The sequence below is a fragment of the Camelina sativa genome, chromosome 20, assembly GCF_000633955.1.
Source record: "Camelina sativa cultivar DH55 chromosome 20, Cs, whole genome shotgun sequence".
Taxonomy (NCBI): Eukaryota; Viridiplantae; Streptophyta; class Magnoliopsida; order Brassicales; family Brassicaceae; genus Camelina; species Camelina sativa.
In genome coordinates this window covers 341,111-357,018 of record NC_025704.1, presented here as the reverse complement: position 1 = coordinate 357,018, position 15,908 = coordinate 341,111, and the positions used below count along the sequence as shown (strand labels likewise).

The 15,908-nt window shown below is 39.9% G+C and overlaps 2 protein-coding genes across 3 annotated transcripts in view; both read right to left on the bottom strand.

Annotated features, from left to right (window-relative positions):
* LOC104768324 (dnaJ homolog subfamily B member 1) lies at positions 948 to 3,138 on the bottom strand. Its single transcript, XM_010492269.2, has 3 exons — positions 2,879 to 3,138; positions 2,294 to 2,712; positions 948 to 1,619 (listed from the first exon to the last, which is right to left on the bottom strand). The coding sequence occupies exons 1-3, from the start codon at positions 3,041 to 3,043 to the stop codon at positions 1,181 to 1,183; spliced, it is 1,023 nt and encodes a 340-aa protein (XP_010490571.1). The 5' UTR covers positions 3,044 to 3,138; the 3' UTR covers positions 948 to 1,180.
* Positions 9,017 to 15,908, bottom strand: part of LOC104768323 — a 10,659-nt gene continuing 3,767 nt past the window's right edge. For both annotated transcript variants that reach the window (XM_019242434.1, XM_010492268.2), the window contains exons 7-27: positions 15,172 to 15,297; positions 14,469 to 15,038; positions 13,772 to 14,347; positions 13,430 to 13,498; positions 13,015 to 13,131; positions 12,693 to 12,938; positions 12,406 to 12,453; positions 12,186 to 12,323; positions 11,925 to 12,065; positions 11,759 to 11,821; positions 11,564 to 11,671; positions 11,379 to 11,462; positions 11,228 to 11,275; positions 11,060 to 11,134; positions 10,892 to 10,987; positions 10,663 to 10,743; positions 10,511 to 10,582; positions 10,386 to 10,430; positions 10,209 to 10,292; positions 9,997 to 10,100; positions 9,017 to 9,882 (exon numbers count right to left, since the gene is read on the bottom strand). In XM_019242434.1, the coding sequence (XP_019097979.1) occupies positions 9,291 to 9,882; positions 9,997 to 10,100; positions 10,209 to 10,292; positions 10,386 to 10,430; positions 10,511 to 10,582; positions 10,663 to 10,743; positions 10,892 to 10,987; positions 11,060 to 11,134; positions 11,228 to 11,275; positions 11,379 to 11,462; positions 11,564 to 11,671; positions 11,759 to 11,821; positions 11,925 to 12,065; positions 12,186 to 12,323; positions 12,406 to 12,453; positions 12,693 to 12,938; positions 13,015 to 13,131; positions 13,430 to 13,498; positions 13,772 to 14,347; positions 14,469 to 15,038; positions 15,172 to 15,297 (3,483 nt within the window). In that variant the 3' untranslated portion in view covers positions 9,017 to 9,290. The remainder of the gene's footprint in view (positions 9,883 to 9,996; positions 10,101 to 10,208; positions 10,293 to 10,385; positions 10,431 to 10,510; positions 10,583 to 10,662; positions 10,744 to 10,891; positions 10,988 to 11,059; positions 11,135 to 11,227; positions 11,276 to 11,378; positions 11,463 to 11,563; positions 11,672 to 11,758; positions 11,822 to 11,924; positions 12,066 to 12,185; positions 12,324 to 12,405; positions 12,454 to 12,692; positions 12,939 to 13,014; positions 13,132 to 13,429; positions 13,499 to 13,771; positions 14,348 to 14,468; positions 15,039 to 15,171; positions 15,298 to 15,908) is intronic.

The window sequence follows — 15,908 nt, the reverse complement described above, 5'->3', positions numbered from 1 at the left end:
ATATATATTAAAATTTGCATAAAAAGTTACAAAAACATCTTATATTTTGAAACATTTAAAAGAAATCAAAACATCTTATTGAAACGGAATAAAGTACTAGTTAATCAGGTATGCGGAGTCTTTTATTCCACGTGTAAACGTCCACCTTATTTACCGACGTGGCAATCTTATTATTTTTACTTGTAAAGATTGTTTTTTTTCTTTTTGGCTGATGTTTATCTGCTCATCATACAACAAGGCCACCTCATCGTCCCCGTTTAGTAGTATTTAATTTTTGGGTTCCTCTTTTGCTTAAAGGCTTTAAATAAAGCACATACATAATCAGCCAATTCGTGTTATTTACAATATTGTTTAGGATATCATCGCTCCGGATTACTCGGAACTCATCTACGCAAAAAAAAAAAAAAATACACCACATTTCTAAAACCTTACTAACTCACTCACTATCTGCACAAACACCATGAAAATGGTTGGTGTCTTGGTGATATTTCAGTTGATTGCATTAAATCTTAATGTTCTTTTAAAAAACATTCAAGTCTCTAAGTGTTCATTTTGAATCTCTAAATCACACTAAATCTATGAATAAGCAAGTGCATAAGTAGTCTGTTTTTTTCTTTCTTTCCTATTGTTTGACATATATAATACTAACAATTATTCTACGTCAACATCACCACGTGAGGAGTTGAAAAGATTTTAATGATGGAATTAGACGGGAGAGCAAGGTCAAGATTCATGGTGCGAAAAACGTAAACATTGAAACTTTTAATACCAAACAAAAACGGTGTTCTTAATTCAAATTTCGCTACTATGATTAATCAATTTGACTTCAATTTTTTTTTTTTTTTGACAAATTGTTAACGTCGTTGATTTAGTCTTTCAAAATCTGTTGACAATAATGTGTACACTACTAGTAAGTTTATTTGCAAAAGAGAGAAGACGGTATTAAGAAACTTTAACTACTAGTCAGTCCATTCATTACTACTAAGTAAACACCAGCATCGTTTGGTGGGTGGTATTTCACAATTACCTTAAAACTTTACCAAAATGCAACAAAAAATGAAATTCCATAAACCACATCATCTTCTGCTTCTAGACTAAACGATTCCCCAAAAAGAAAAAAACTAGCAGCTTTTAACAAAAAAAAACTGAAAACGAGATGATTCAATCTTAAGACAGACATTCAAGATGAAAACATCCGCTTGACCCCTGTTTTCTGCTCAGGCGTTAGCTTCGAAGGGAACTTGATGATGAATCTGATTCTCAAGTTTCCTTTTCTTGATGGATCTTTAGGGATCGGCATGCCTTCCCCTTTCACTATCTCTTCGTACGACGGACTGACCACATTGTTTACCGGAACCGTTAGGGTTCTTCCGTCAAGAGTAGTGACCTGCGCTGTGCAACCTGTGAGAGCTTCCACGAGAGATATCTTTTGCATTACCACCAGATCATTCCCATCTCGTTTGAAAACGGGATGGGGTTTCTCGTCTACGATGAAAACAAGATCGGATGGAATGATTCCGCGATGCTCGTTTCCTTTTTCCAGGAATGTTATCTTTGTTCCTTTCTTCCAACCGGCTTTGATCTCTATCGTCAAGATCTCCTCAACTGGAGTTGGCCTCCTGCATTGAAGCACACACTACGGGTTTAGTCAGCAGCAAAAACATAGAAAACATAAATCAGTAATGTCCTGCATTGAAGCACTCACAAACTACGAGTTTAGTCAGTCAGCAGCAAAACATAGAAAACATAAATCAGTAATGTCCTGCATTGAAAGTGGTTTGGAATTACAGAAAATGCGAATGAATCTATTCTTCCTGGATTCAATTGGTGTTTGCGAAAAGTTTATACATTCAAGAGAGCTTAAACAGACTTTCTACAAAGTGTGTAACTTGATCAATCAGAGAGTCTGTGAGTCCATGAGATTAAGAGAATCTATGTATAGTTAAAAACCATGATGAAAGTGGTTATTTAGGCCAAGGGATGCCGTGGTTAGCTGTATATATAGCTATCTGTTTCTAAACTTACATCTATCATTAATGTGTCAATAGAGAGGTCAAATAGTGAATAAAGGTCACACTCACAGAGATAAAAACTTGTAAACTAACCAAAACCTGTTAAAAAGAAGAACTTTCTAATAAGCCGACTCTATAGACTAAAGATTTGAAACCAAACTCCATACAACAATCACAGATAGAGGTTAAAGTGTCCCTAATTAGCCAAAAGCAGCAGCAGATATTTATAGATATGCAAAAAGCCACTAAATTGATGAAGGGAAGGGAAATGGAAAACAAACCCGGAAGAGTCGAGAACATCACGAGAGATCTTCATCTTCTTGGTGACTCCTTTATACAAATCCTCCAAACTACAAGGCAACTGTCTCTCGATAGGAGCAGCTTTCCTAGCAGGAATGGAAGGGTCTCCTCCTCCTCCAGCGCCGGCAGCAGCAGCAGCCCTCAAGGAAGCGAAGATATCATCACCATACCTAAACGCAGAAGGTCCTGCTCGGGAGTCGCTGCTTCCGGTACCAAAAGGCCTAGTGAAACCAAAGAAGTCAGAGAAGATATCATCGGCGCTTCTGGGATTGAAGCGGAAAGAAGAAGCTCCGGCGTCTGATTCTCCAGAGTAACCACCGGAACCGGGAGGAGGGCCTTGGTTTAAACCTTCTTCTCCGTATTGGTCATAGATTGCTCGTTTTTGAGGATCACTCAAAACCTAACAAAGAAGCATACATATAATGATCAAAAAGAGAAGTGCATGGTCGATTTCGATTAGATTAGCTTAGCTCAAAAAAAAAAAAAAAAAAAAGATTGATATTTTTCTAAAATCCTAAACAAAAAAAAAAAGGGGGAATTGAAAGAGAGGGAAGTAAATTAGTCACATCGTAAGCTTCGGAGATTTCCTTGAATTTAGCTTCGGCTTCTTTTTTGTTGTTAGGGTTCTTATCAGGATGCCACTTCATGGCCAGTTTCCGATAAGCTTTCTTAAGCTCGTCGTCGTTTGCACTGCGATCAACCTCAAGCACCTTATAGTAATCCACCCCCATCTCTCTCTCTCTCTCTCTTTCTCTCAATCTTTCTTCTTGTTCCAATCGCTTTCTCTCTCTCTCGCTCTGTCTCTCCCACTGGAATCTTTCTTCTTCTTCACTGGATTCTAGGGGCCGACTATATTTTCTCTTCCGGAATTAACATTTTAACCGAGCTGAACCGATCTATAATTTGGAAATCGGTACGATAAACCGATCGTGATTTTTAATCGGTTTAACACTCCAATTTTGTACTTTTTAAGTTTTGTCCACATATATATTATCAGCTTTAACTTTAAAAGGCCTTAATATTGGGCCTTTGAAAAAAATAATAGTAGCTGCTTGGTTAAGAAATCGCAAGACATTGGGTCTCTTCTGACCGTTGGACTACTCAAACACAAACATTCATGAAAAGAAAATTTTAAGAAAGAAAGCAAACTTTTATTGAAGTCTATTATTTCAAAGACGAATGCTATATATAATGTATGAGATAAACAATACAATCGCTGATGAGAGGAATGGCGATTTGGTTTCTCCCTTGGTGGTTGAACTTTGTCTCCATAGAGACGGTTACCGACGGTTTCGTCGACGTTGAGGGGCTTTACCTACTCTGTGATCGTGCGGCGGTTATCTCCACGAAGTGGATCTCTCTTCGTGATGCTCTGTTGGCGGTTGGAATGAAGGATTTGTTCTATAAATACCGCATTTTGGATCTGCAGTTTCTTCATCTTCGGCTTTTGCTTTCTCCACTTCTATTTCTTTTCCAGTATTTTCATTTCAAGTCTCTCTCAATGGCCGATAATCTTCGACAAAGAGTACAAGATATCAATCTGGGTGCCGATGATGCTCCGCTTGCAATCCCGGAGGGTGTGGTGGCTAATGCCGCTGCAGAGAACCGTTTTATTCTCATTGGTCGTCCTGTCATGCCACGCCGTCAGAATGTGCGTTCCATCATTGCTTCTATGCCACGAATTTGGGGCCAGACTGGGGTTGTTCATGGTCGTATGGTGGGGGGTAACCGCTTTCAGTTCATTTTCCCTACGGAAGGAGAGATGGAATTGGTTCTTCGGCGTGGACCTTGGGCTTTCAATGATCGGATGCTTATCCTCCAACGCTGGTATCCCAATGATAATCCTCCTCTTATCGATTTCATCCCTTTCTGGATTCAGATCCGTGGTATCCCGTTCCAATTCCTCAACCTCGAAGTCATCTCTTTCATTGGTCGATCGATTGGCAACCTTCTCGATGTTGATTATGATGCGGAGGCTGCTGCAAGAGTGGAGTTTGTTCGTGTCCAAGTCCATTGGGACATTACTCTCCCACTTCGCTTTCAACGTCATATCCAATTTCAACAAGGTGTTAATACTCTCCTCCGTTTCCGTTTTGAACGCCTCCGGGGTTTCTGTGAGGTATGTGGCATGTTAACACATGACACTGGTGCGTGCATACTTCAAAATGGTGGTGAAGAACATTTTGACAACAATGATGATGCTGATGATGAAGACGTTGGTCATCTTGCCGCACCTGGTATTCATGGTGTCGTGATTCGTGAGATCGTTGAGGAAGACCCGCTTCCTGAAGCTGCACAAGAGATGCCTGCACCTGATACTCCTGCTGGTCAACCGGCGGGAGAGATTGTCATTAACCATGCTGCTAGCGGTCCTACGAACCCTGTGGACTCTGACTTCATTATGGAGGCCAGAGGTAAACGTAAGAGAGATGAGTCACCTGAACCTGCTGAGAGGATGGACAGCTCCAAAGCTAAGATTTTGGAGGCTGGTGAAAGTAGCTGTTCAGGGGATGATAGCTCTCCCCTTGATCTTGACAGAGGCGCGGTGGGCCCAGTACCACCACTTCCCCCATGAGGACAGCCGCTTGGAACTGTAGAGGCTTAGGCAATGACCTCGCAGTTCGACATCTAAAGGAGATAAAGAAGACTTATTCTCCAGACATCATTTGCCTCTTTGAGACAAAACAAGGAGATGATACTGTTCGAGACATAGTTGCAGAGTTAGGATATGATCGGGTTGTAACAGTCCCTCCTGTAGGCTTCAGTGGTGGTATAGCACTTATATGGAATAGCCGTATTTCAGTTTCAGTTCTTAGTCATTCCCCAAATCTTGTAGATACGCATGTTCAAGTTAATGGAGTTGGTTTTTATTTGTCGTGTGTTTATGGGAATCCAAACCCAGCTCTAAGACATTTGGTCTAGGAACGACTACAAAGACTTGCGGTGAATCGCAATGGTCCTTGGATCTCTATTGGAGACTTTAATGAGATAAAGAATAATAGAGAAAAACGAGGAGGCCCTCTCCGGCCTGAAAGCTCCTTTTTAGATTTCCGGCGAATGATTCAAGTTTGCGATTTTCAGGATCTTAAGTACTCTGGGAATCCTTTCTCTTGGGTCGGTAAGCGGTACAGTCATGATGTTACATGTTGTCTAGATCGTACTTTAGTTAACTCCGAGTGGTTAGCTCAATATCCTGCATCCCATGTAGAGTTTTTAGAGCTTCTAGAATCAGATCATAGACCGGTTATCACTACCATCTCCAACGACTTTACACCCCGACGAGGTCAGTTCTACTTTGACTCAAGAATGGTCAATAAAGAAGGATTTAAAGATGCTGTGGATAAAGGATGGACTTCTATGAGACCCGGACAGTCAATGTGTTTGCACTCTCGCCTCAAAGAATGTCGACGTACCATATCAATTTGGAAGAAGGGAAACAGAACTAATACTCAGGAAGAGATTGGCATATTGAAGAAACGTCTGGATCAAGCTCATACGAATGGCTTACCTACACAACAAATTCGGGATCTCCGAATGAAGCTAAGCTGTGCGTATAAGGAAGAAGAAGAATATTGGCGAATAAAAAGCAGGAAAACATGGTTGGCAAGTGGAGACCGCAATACGAAATATTTCTTTGCCACTGCAAAGAATCACACTGCTCGTAATAAGCTCTACTCGATACTCGATGATGACCGGTTTGAGCACTGTGGTGATAGTCAGATTGGTAAGGTCGCAGAAGCATATTTCACAAAGCTTTTCAAAAGTGAGTTATCACCGCAGAACAATCATTACCATGTTTTCAGAGATTTCAAGCAAAGGGTTACACCTTCGATCAATCAGGATTTAACAAAACCAATTACTGAAGAGGAAATTAAGGCTGCAGTGTTTGATATTGGTGCTACAAAGGCTCCAGGCCCTGATGGTTTCACTGGAGCTTTCTATCAGAATTTTTGGAACACAACTAAGGATGCAGTTACACAAGAGGTTCGCGATTTCTTTGATCTCGGGGTCTTTGATAAGTCATTAAATCATACCAACATCTGTTTAATCCCTAAGACACCTGAAGCAAAGCATATGAGTGAGTTCCGACCTATTGCGTTATGTAATGTCAGCTACAAGATAATCTCCAAGGTTCTGGTTGGGAGATTAAAACATCATTTACACGGTATCATCTCTGAAGAACAGGCTGCCTTTATCCCTGGTAGAATCATCACCGATAATGTACTTATTGCTCATGAGCTTATCCATGCACTTAAGGTGAAAAGGCGGTGTGCTAATTCATACATGGCGATAAAAACGGACATTACGAAGGCTTATGATCGCCTTGAATGGGACTTTCTACAAGAAGCTATGTTTCGTTTTGGTTTTGATGTCAGATGGATTCAATGGGTCATGACCTGTGTCAGATCACCAACTTTTTCGGTTAATATAAACGGTAATCCTCAAGGTTTCATTCAACCAGAACGGGGTATTAGGCAAGGTGACCCGCTTTCCCCCTACTTATTCATTCTCTGTGCTGAGGTACTAAGTCATATGATGAAGAGAGCTGAGTCTCAAGGCTTGATTAAGGGTTTGAAGATTAGCAACGCTAGTCCATCTGTAAGTCACCTTCTTTTTGCGGATGACTCCTTATTTTTCTGTCAAGCAAATATTAAATCCTGCAGTGCTATCAAAGACATCCTTACACAATACGAAAAAGCCTCTGGACAACAAATTAACACGAGGAAGTCTGCATTAACGTTTGGTAAAAGGGTTCCAGAAGCGACTAAGACTCAGATACGACATCGACTACAGATTTTCAATGATGGTGGATGTGGTAAGTATTTGGGATTGCCGGAGCAGTTTGGTCGTAAAAAGAAAGAGCTATTCGAGTATATTGTGGAGAAGGTTCAGAACAGAACAAAAGGATGGAATAACAAATTTCTGTCCCAAGGTGGGAAGGAGATTTTGCTGAAGGCGATAGCACTTGCTATGCCGGTTTATACGATGAATTGTTTCAAGATTCCTAAAGGGATTTGTGAGGAAATAGAACGAGTTATAGCAAACTTCTGGTGGAATACTCAACAAAATGGTACTGCAGTGCATTGGGTGGCATGGGCTCGTTTAAAGTATATGAAGAAAGAAGGCGGGCTTGGATTTCGAGATATAGAACGGTTCAATGAAGCTTTGCTTGGCAAACAAGCTTGGAGAATACTGCAACACCCAAATAGTCTTCTTGCGCGTATTCTTAAAGGTCGATACTTCGCAGATTCTAATATCCTGGAGGCAACAAGAGGAACTCAGCCTTCTTTTGGATGGCAATCGCTATTATGTGGTCGTGATCTTCTTAAACAAGGTTTACGTTTTACTATTGGTGACGGATTATGTATTAAGACATGGACTGATCCTTGGTTACCTGTACACCCTCCTCGACCACCACGGTTAGCTCCAACTATACGTGATGATTTATCCACAGTAAACACTCTCTTTCTGCCAAATCGCAGCGGATGGAATGAAAGCTTAATCCGTGAGAAGATTCATCCAGATGATGTCAATCATGTTCTTCGGATAAAGAAGAGTCATTGGCAAAATCAGGACTATCTGGGTTGGCACTATACGGAAGATGGTCTATACACAGTTAAGTCCGGCTATTGGCTCGCTACACATCTCCCAGAACAGGAATTTCAAATAGGCCCTCCATACGGAAATCCGCAGTTAAAATCAGAGATTTGGAAAACAAAACTACCTTCAAAGTTCAAGCATTTCTTCTGGCGTATGACTTCTCGAGCTCTAGCTACAGGTGATGAACTAGTGCGAAGACATATTTCTTCGAATCTATATTGTAAGCGGTGTGATCAGGTTGAAACTACTGAGCATCTCTTTTTCACATGTCCCCATGCTATGCAAATCTGGCGTTGTTCTAATATCCCTATAAGAAGTCTGCTAAGTTCAGTTGAGCCGTTGGAAGACAAACTCAAGAAGATCCTAGAATTTCATAGACTGAGAAGCCACAATGATCGACTCTCTCTTCTCCCATTTTGGATTCTATGGAACATATGGATAGGACGTAATAAGCTTCTCTTTCAGGGGAAAAATCTCAGTTGGCAGAGTTTGTTGAAGACAGCCCGACAAGAAGCTGATGAATGGTTAGCTACCATCCCATCAAGTTCACGTGATAATTCTCCGGATCATACTTCTATCAGTAGGGATCGACGAAATAATTCTCCTTGGCAAAAGCCGCCCTTTGGATGGGTTAAATGTAATTATGATGGTAGCTTTTTTAACATCGACAGTCAATCCACAGCAGGCTGGATTGTGCGTGATGATCAAGGCCAGTTTATGGTGGCAGGTCAAGCCACAGGGTCTAGAGTTATGTCAGCTTTTGAAGCTGAGTGTCAAAGCCTCATCTTTGCTATGCAACAATTGTGGAGTAATGGGTATAAAAATGTTATCTTTGAAGGTGATTGCCAAAGGTTGGTTAAGGCAATTAATTCTTCCTCTCTGCACTTTGATGTCTACAATTGGTTGCAAGAAATCAAAGGGTGGTCGACGAGATTTGATAATGTAAGCTTCCGATGGACTTCAAGGAAATCAAACTCATTGGCGGATAAACTAGCTAAATTTCAGCAAGACAGTCCTAGTGTTCTCTTATTTTCCTCAATTCCCCCTTGTATTCTATCTGACTTCAACTCTGTATTTGTTCGCTCTTAATTAATGCAATTGAAGGGTTAAAAAAAAAAAAAACAATACAATCGCTAATGACACGATCTACATAGAAATCTCTAATTCTAATTTACAAAATTCATTTTCGTAAAATAAATATAAAAATTGTGTCTACGCTTCATCTACGCTTTCAATCAATCACTTTTCTTCTCCGACACAGAGAGAGAGAGAGAGAGAGAGAGAGAAGTAGAAGCAACCTGAATTTTCTAAGAATCTCTTCTTCTCTCTCATGTCAAGATTATCCCAATTAAGATCTCTGTCACAGAATGATTCACATTACTCTTCTTCTTCTTCTTCTTCTTCTTCTGAAGAGTCCTTTGATTTCTCACTTTTTGTCACCTCCTTCTCCGAGGTTGCTGTGTCGTCTATCTTTTCATCATCATCTCGCTGTGTCTGGCTTGACGCTCGAGAGTCTGATGTTCGAGTATGACTCGTTGGTGCTGGTCCTACTGGAGCACTCGAGTCCGACACTTGAGGGCTCTGACCCATTTCAGACTGCCCAGTCCCAACTGGACTGCTTTGTGACTGACTCATTTCAGACCGGCCCGTACCTATGGGACTGTTCTGAGACTGGCTCATTTCAGACCGTACCGTATCTATGGGACTGTTCTGAGACTGACTCATTTCAGACACCCCCGTACCTCCGGGACTGCTTTGAGACTGAACGCCTATTACCTGACTGGGTTCCTGGTGATCTGTTTTGGAGGGACTCAATGGTACAGAAACTTGCTCAGACTGGCTCGTTTGCTGTGACTCGCTTGCTTGCTGCTGCTGCTGTTCCTGACTCGTTTGTGTCTCATTCGCTTGCACATGGCTGGTTTGTGTTCCTTGAGAATCAGGGACAAGTCCAAGAACAGCCAGTGTAGACCTACCAACAAAATAGTTTCATATCAATGTGCTCAGCGGCAAATGGATTTCAAATAGCTTCTGACTCAGATTATTCAGAAATGAATTCCTGGAAGCTTGAAAGAGGAAAGGTCACCTTGGAAGTGAAGACTGAAACTCTGGCTGGCTGGCATGTGCGGTTAGTGGAGCTCTTAATGCTGGGATTTTAGTCAATGCATTTCCCAGTTGAGGTGGAGGAAGCTGAACAAAAGGAATTTCAGTGAAAAGCCAAGACAAGGATCACACAGTTTTAACAACGACTAGTATAGGTAATTTAACCATTGTGGAATAAATTTATTATAATCGCACCTGTAGTAAGACCTTGTATGACTGAGGCTGTGTTGTCTGTGCACATTTCAAAAACCCCACCCACAGTTTCGGATATTTCCATATCTGAGGCATACATATAGAGAGAACCACAGTTTTATTTTCAACACACAGTCAATCATAAGAATGGAAGTATAACATTTCAAGAACATTACTGACCTGTTTGCTAACGAGACGAGAAAGGATCTCCAAGATGAAGTCCGACTATTACAATATCATGTTAAAGAGATTATTCAGTGAAAATAAAATTGGGATTGCAAAAAGAGAAGTGATAAGTTTGTTACCAGAGCTGGAAAAGCACCGATAGCTTGTAAAACTGTACGCATGAATAACATTGGCAGTGGAATTTGCTGGACCTGCAGCCAAAAGTTTGCCAATAAGAATAAATGTCCAGAACGAGAGAGAAAAACTCGGTAAGATAGAGACTGTTATATACCAGTTGATTCAGAACGCCGGCTAAAACATGTTGAGTGAATGTCTGCCTCTGTGCAAAACAGGTATTGCATGCATCTGTGACCTGATAAGAACATTAATCAAGACATACGATTTAGGGAAGTAACCTCGGTGTTGATGGTAAAACAGAGCTGGCAGAGATTTCCTAATTGTTCATCAAAGCTTATATTCTTTGTTTGCTGTATGTTAATAAGTAAATGGTCGAGATATACCTGTTTAAGAGGTATTCCATCTCTTGCTGGGTCAATGCTATGGATAGCAATTAAAACTTCAGATGGAGAAAGCACTGGGCCAGACTGAGATGATCCCTAAGAACCAAATTCCAGAGTGAGCAGATCAAACTTTACTCGAAAGCCATACGTAAGAAATGAATCTGATACCTGAAGCACACGAGAAAGTGCAACTTGGAATTTCTCCATGGGAAGATTCACCATATGTGGAAAAATGCGTAGAACCTGATCGAGAGACAAGTTACAAGTTTAGAAATATATGACAACTATAACCCAATGCGTCAATAGAAGGGATAAAAGGTAGGAAAGAAGATTTACATCGTCTCTTGGCAGGAACGGCAAAATTGGGAAAAGAATTTCTACATCCTGTAGTCCCATCAAAAGTTCAGAACCAAAGAAAAATTAGAGAAGAATAAAGCTTACAGTTTTGCTATTAAAGAGTTATCAATGAACATTTCATTGTCTTTACCTTTATTCTTGTATCAAACAACTTTCTTATAGTAAGTATCAATTCTGAAGACGGCGTGGGCCCCTCAGTGAGGGTTTGAAGAACCTGTCATCAAAGAGGAACAATAAGGAAATAGTTGTATACACAACTATATGAAGCTTTTTAATCTGTTTACAGTATAAAAGAAAGTCAAGAACAATGATAACCTGCATTAGAAGGTTCTCACTCCCACTTGGTGGGTCTGCTATAATTTTAAGAAGCTCAGAGGATGAGCCCATAGTACGAACTAGTATTGGGATTTGAAGATGAATAGCCTACACAAAACAAAAAGTGAGAATAAATACCGGAGAAGAAAATTCACTGATATTATAGAACTTCTTTACACTGGGCTCCAGTCTTACCTGCTTAACAGGATCTAATGCATTCTTGTAAATGCTGAACACATGAACAAAAAGGGAGTGCTTCTGCATACCAAAGACACATAGAAATCAAATTTTGCCAAATTTTGCCACAAACTTAAAAAGCTAGCTTAGTCATTAGTCCAAGAATGGTAAAATTTTACAAGACCTTTGTACAGAGAGCAAAATAGAGTGACAGGCAGCGTTGAGCTTCAGTAATTGAAGTTGATGATGTTCCTTCGGAGGGCGTATCCATGCCACTAATAACGGGTTGTGGTTTATTTGGTGAACTTTTCAGATCAAGATCCTTCTAAAAGAGAGAAAAAAACTTATGGTCAAATATTTTTTTATGCAGTGTTCATTAGTACATAAAGAAAATATAAATGCATAAACAACTCGAACAATAAATTATTTTGGTACAAGCGAGCACCTTATTATAATCATCAATACGTGTTTCAGCATCTCCTCTCTCTGAAGAAATGCAACTTACGACGGAAAACAGCCTATCCTTTGCAAATTCTTCAATCTGTTGTGTAATGAATGATAAAGAATAGAGCTTGTTTGCAACCTGTAAAAATGACCCACAATTATTGAAGTGCTAACACATCAGCAGCTGAAAACATTGAATCACAGGTTTAGCAGAAACATACCAGGCGGATTGCTTTCATGCGAATCTCTTCCAAGTGATGAACAGAACTCTTTTACAAGAAAAAAAGATGAATATTTAGTGAGAGCCCCATAAAAAAAATTAAGAATATTACAGCCTTAACAATATGAAACTGTCAAAATGCTGATAAGAGAAAATGAAAAGAGAAGGTCAAAAAAAGGAAGGAGAAAGAAACACAAGCACAAAATTAAAAAATGCATTGAAATGTGAAAGAGGATAATTAAAGCTGAACCAAATAAAAGGGAATTCAAGCGGTCAGATAGAAGGAACCTGCAACGCAATCTTCAGGCAATCACTTCGGATTCCAGGTCTCATTAAAATAAGGCTCCAAACAGTACTGAGACCTTGAGTAACACGGTCTCCATTCTGTAAATCCTTTTCAACTTGTTCACCACTTCCAGGACAGCAAAATGATTCCAACAACTTCAGAACTGATTTGGGCAGATGTGGAGAATCTCCAAGCAATTTACTTAAGGATTTGTCAGACGGTGGAAAAGAATCTCTAAGCGTTTCGGCCTAAAAGGTAAAACTGTTTTCTGAGAAAATTCCCTAGCAAAAAGTTGACTAAGATGCAAACAAAATGAACGCTTACCACAGTCAGCAAGAAACTTTCATATGCAGACGCAGCAGTAGTTGACGAGAAGAAATCTTGTTCTGCTTCTGCTTCCCCGTATAGTCTGTAAAGAACCCGCACGGTCAGCTCATGTCCCTGAAAACAAAAGAAAAGGTAGTCAGATAAATAACTTTTGAATCAATTAACAAAGCCATCCAACAGAAGACTAAGAAATTCTATAGTCGAGCCAGTACAAGAGCCCATCTAGATTAGAACATATACCAGGATAGAAAGAGAATATCAGAAGAATCTAACATCACTATCTCTAGCAAAAGGATTTCACCGCCAGAATTAGGCTTTTTAATGCTATCAAAGCACAGTAAGCATGTTCACGAATACACAGGATTGACCAATCCAAATGTCCAACAATGAAGTCACGAAAACAAATTCTCACCTCATGATTCAAATAATCCGACAGAACATGCTCCTGTAGTATTTTCCAAGGGTCTAACTCTGAAGGAAACTGCAAAAAAAAAAAAGAGAGAGAGAAAAAAAGGAAAATATGACGATTAATTACTGAGAGATAGAATATACTCAAACAATCATCTTGCCAACTAGGATGTATTTAATAGGTATAAAACAGGAGGGTATAAACAGCCATCGAAATCAAACATGACAATCAGTAAGCACTAGACATATCCTCTTTCTACCACAAACCAGGCTCTTAGAGTAGAGGCAAGTGAGGCAAGAATCATGCAGAGACCGTTATGTTAAAAAATACAGATTAGAAATTGACCTCAACTCCCAAATGAGCAAGAAGAGAAAAGCGGAGTTGTGAACCACCAGACACTGATATTTGTTTATATGCTTCAACAATGCGCAAAAAAACCAGCTTCTGCAAACTGTCTTTCTCTTCATCAGAAAGGTCGACAACAGGTGCTGATATCTTAGGCAGGACAAACTGAGGCGCAGAAGCAACTGAAGTTGCAGTTGACAAAACCAAGCTGGTAGAACCTGTGGCAGCCGCCTTTGGACTAAATTCATCAGACTTATCCACAGACATTGAAGGAATTACATCGACAAGAAGTTTTCCACTCGCATTTTGATTCTTGGTTGCAGCCTCCACATTCATAGCATTCAATACAGAAGTAACACGGGATCCTGATAAATCAAGTTGAGCAGAAGAGTCCAATCCAGGTATTCCACTTTCTGTATTCCCTTTATAATGCACGTCTGGTGGAAACACAGTACTGTCCTCTTCATTTTCTGGAAACGAGGCATCAGAAGATGGTAATAAGCCAGTTGCAAGAACTGCATCTTCAGCTGAAAACATCTGCTGGTCCACATGAACAGAAAAGACTTCTTCATCTTCCTGTTATTGGTGAGATTTTAGTGTACAATACAATCTTAAAGACAAGAAGGAAAAACAAGGAGCATAAATGACGCAATAAATATAACAGAGAAATACGTAATCGAGCAAAAAGCACCCATACATTTTCCGTTTTCGGTATGCGAGGATTTATCAGGGCAGCAATTGGTGGGAATGCAGTTGACAGTGAAAGGACATCCGCTACAAATGATGGGGGATATTTGATTTGTGCATCACTATCAACTATACACATATTCATCACCAACTCATTGCTGCTATCAGCATAAGAAGAACTATTTGGTGGAATATTATGCATATTAGCCATCACAACATCAGTAAGCAGATCCGGACAAATATTTTTAATAAGAACCTCCAAAGATCCAATTGCTTTTTCACCCTGAGCAACCAAGATTCCAAACATATTAACTAGTTGCTGAACAGGTTCAGTATCACTCACTCCTCTGCTATTACTCGGTCCAGTTGAGGTAGAAGCAACCCGAGGTAGAGAGCCACCATCATTACCATTTAATCCGTCAGTAGATTCTTCTGACACAGAAGGTGTTATTCTTGCACGTTTTCCATTCAAAGCATCTCCATTTAGATCAATATTGTATTCTGATCCAGATCTTTTCCTACCAAAGTTACTTTCCGCAACATCAGAACTAGCACATAGGTTATTCGCTTCCACTGATACCTGTAATTAATAGTTCTCGAATTTTAATAATTTAATGTCTGCATCCAATATAGATAAGATAACCGGAGAGACACATGCACACACAATGATAAACATATAGATGAAATTATGAATTGAAAGAGGAACAAACTACCTTGGTATCCTCTGCACTGTCTTTGTCTTGAATGCTTCCGTTAGTCTTGTAAAAAAGATCTTTAGCTTTGCCTGCCCGACCTCCACCTTCTATCTCTTTAAGAGCACCGATCAACCGATCCTTCCACTAGAGAAAATGACAGCATACAGATCTAAATAGTTGCGAGTTTACTATGAAAATCAATGCCGTAGTTATAAGAATGTTATACCACTATTAGTTGATTAATAATGACAGGATAGCAAGTAAGACAGATTAGCATAATACACTTAATTCACTATATCCGAGTACATAAACTAACAATCTACAGCAAATTTTTGGGAAGATAAATTACAAAGCATGGGACAATGGTCGCTTGGTTGCAGTGACGATGTATACCAGCTCAGCATGACGAAAATAATCAACAATAGATAGAAAATAACAGTGAACTAAATCCTTGGAGTTAAATTAAAACAAAATAATACCGGTGCAGCAGCGGGATGTGTACATTTCAAGTAGGAGAGAAATACAGTCTTCAAGGCAAGATTTGCTGCTGCAGCATGCACTCCTTTGAGAAAGCTTAGGGGATCCAAGCTAAGTAGAACAGGTAGAATACGTCCACAATATGCAGGACGTTTCTTTGCAACTGATGAAAGACTGTATAAGAAACAGAATTAAAATGAAGAGGGAATCATGAACCATAAGACAAGTTTACATGACATCCTGGATCCCCATCTACACAATTCATGATGGAAGATACC

Excerpts from the sequence above, each read along its gene's own strand:
- LOC104768324 (XM_010492269.2), bottom strand. The coding sequence starts at position 3,043 with ATGGGGGTGGATTACTATAAGGTGCTTGAGGTTGATCGCAGTGCAAAC. Across the intron at positions 2,713-2,878 it reads AAATCTCCGAAGCTTACGAT|GTTTTGAGTGATCCTCAAAA; the intron begins GTGACTAATTTA and ends CTTCTTTGTTAG. Across the intron at positions 1,620-2,293 it reads GATGTTCTCGACTCTTCCGG|GAGGCCAACTCCAGTTGAGG; the intron begins GTTTGTTTTCCA and ends GCTTCAATGCAG.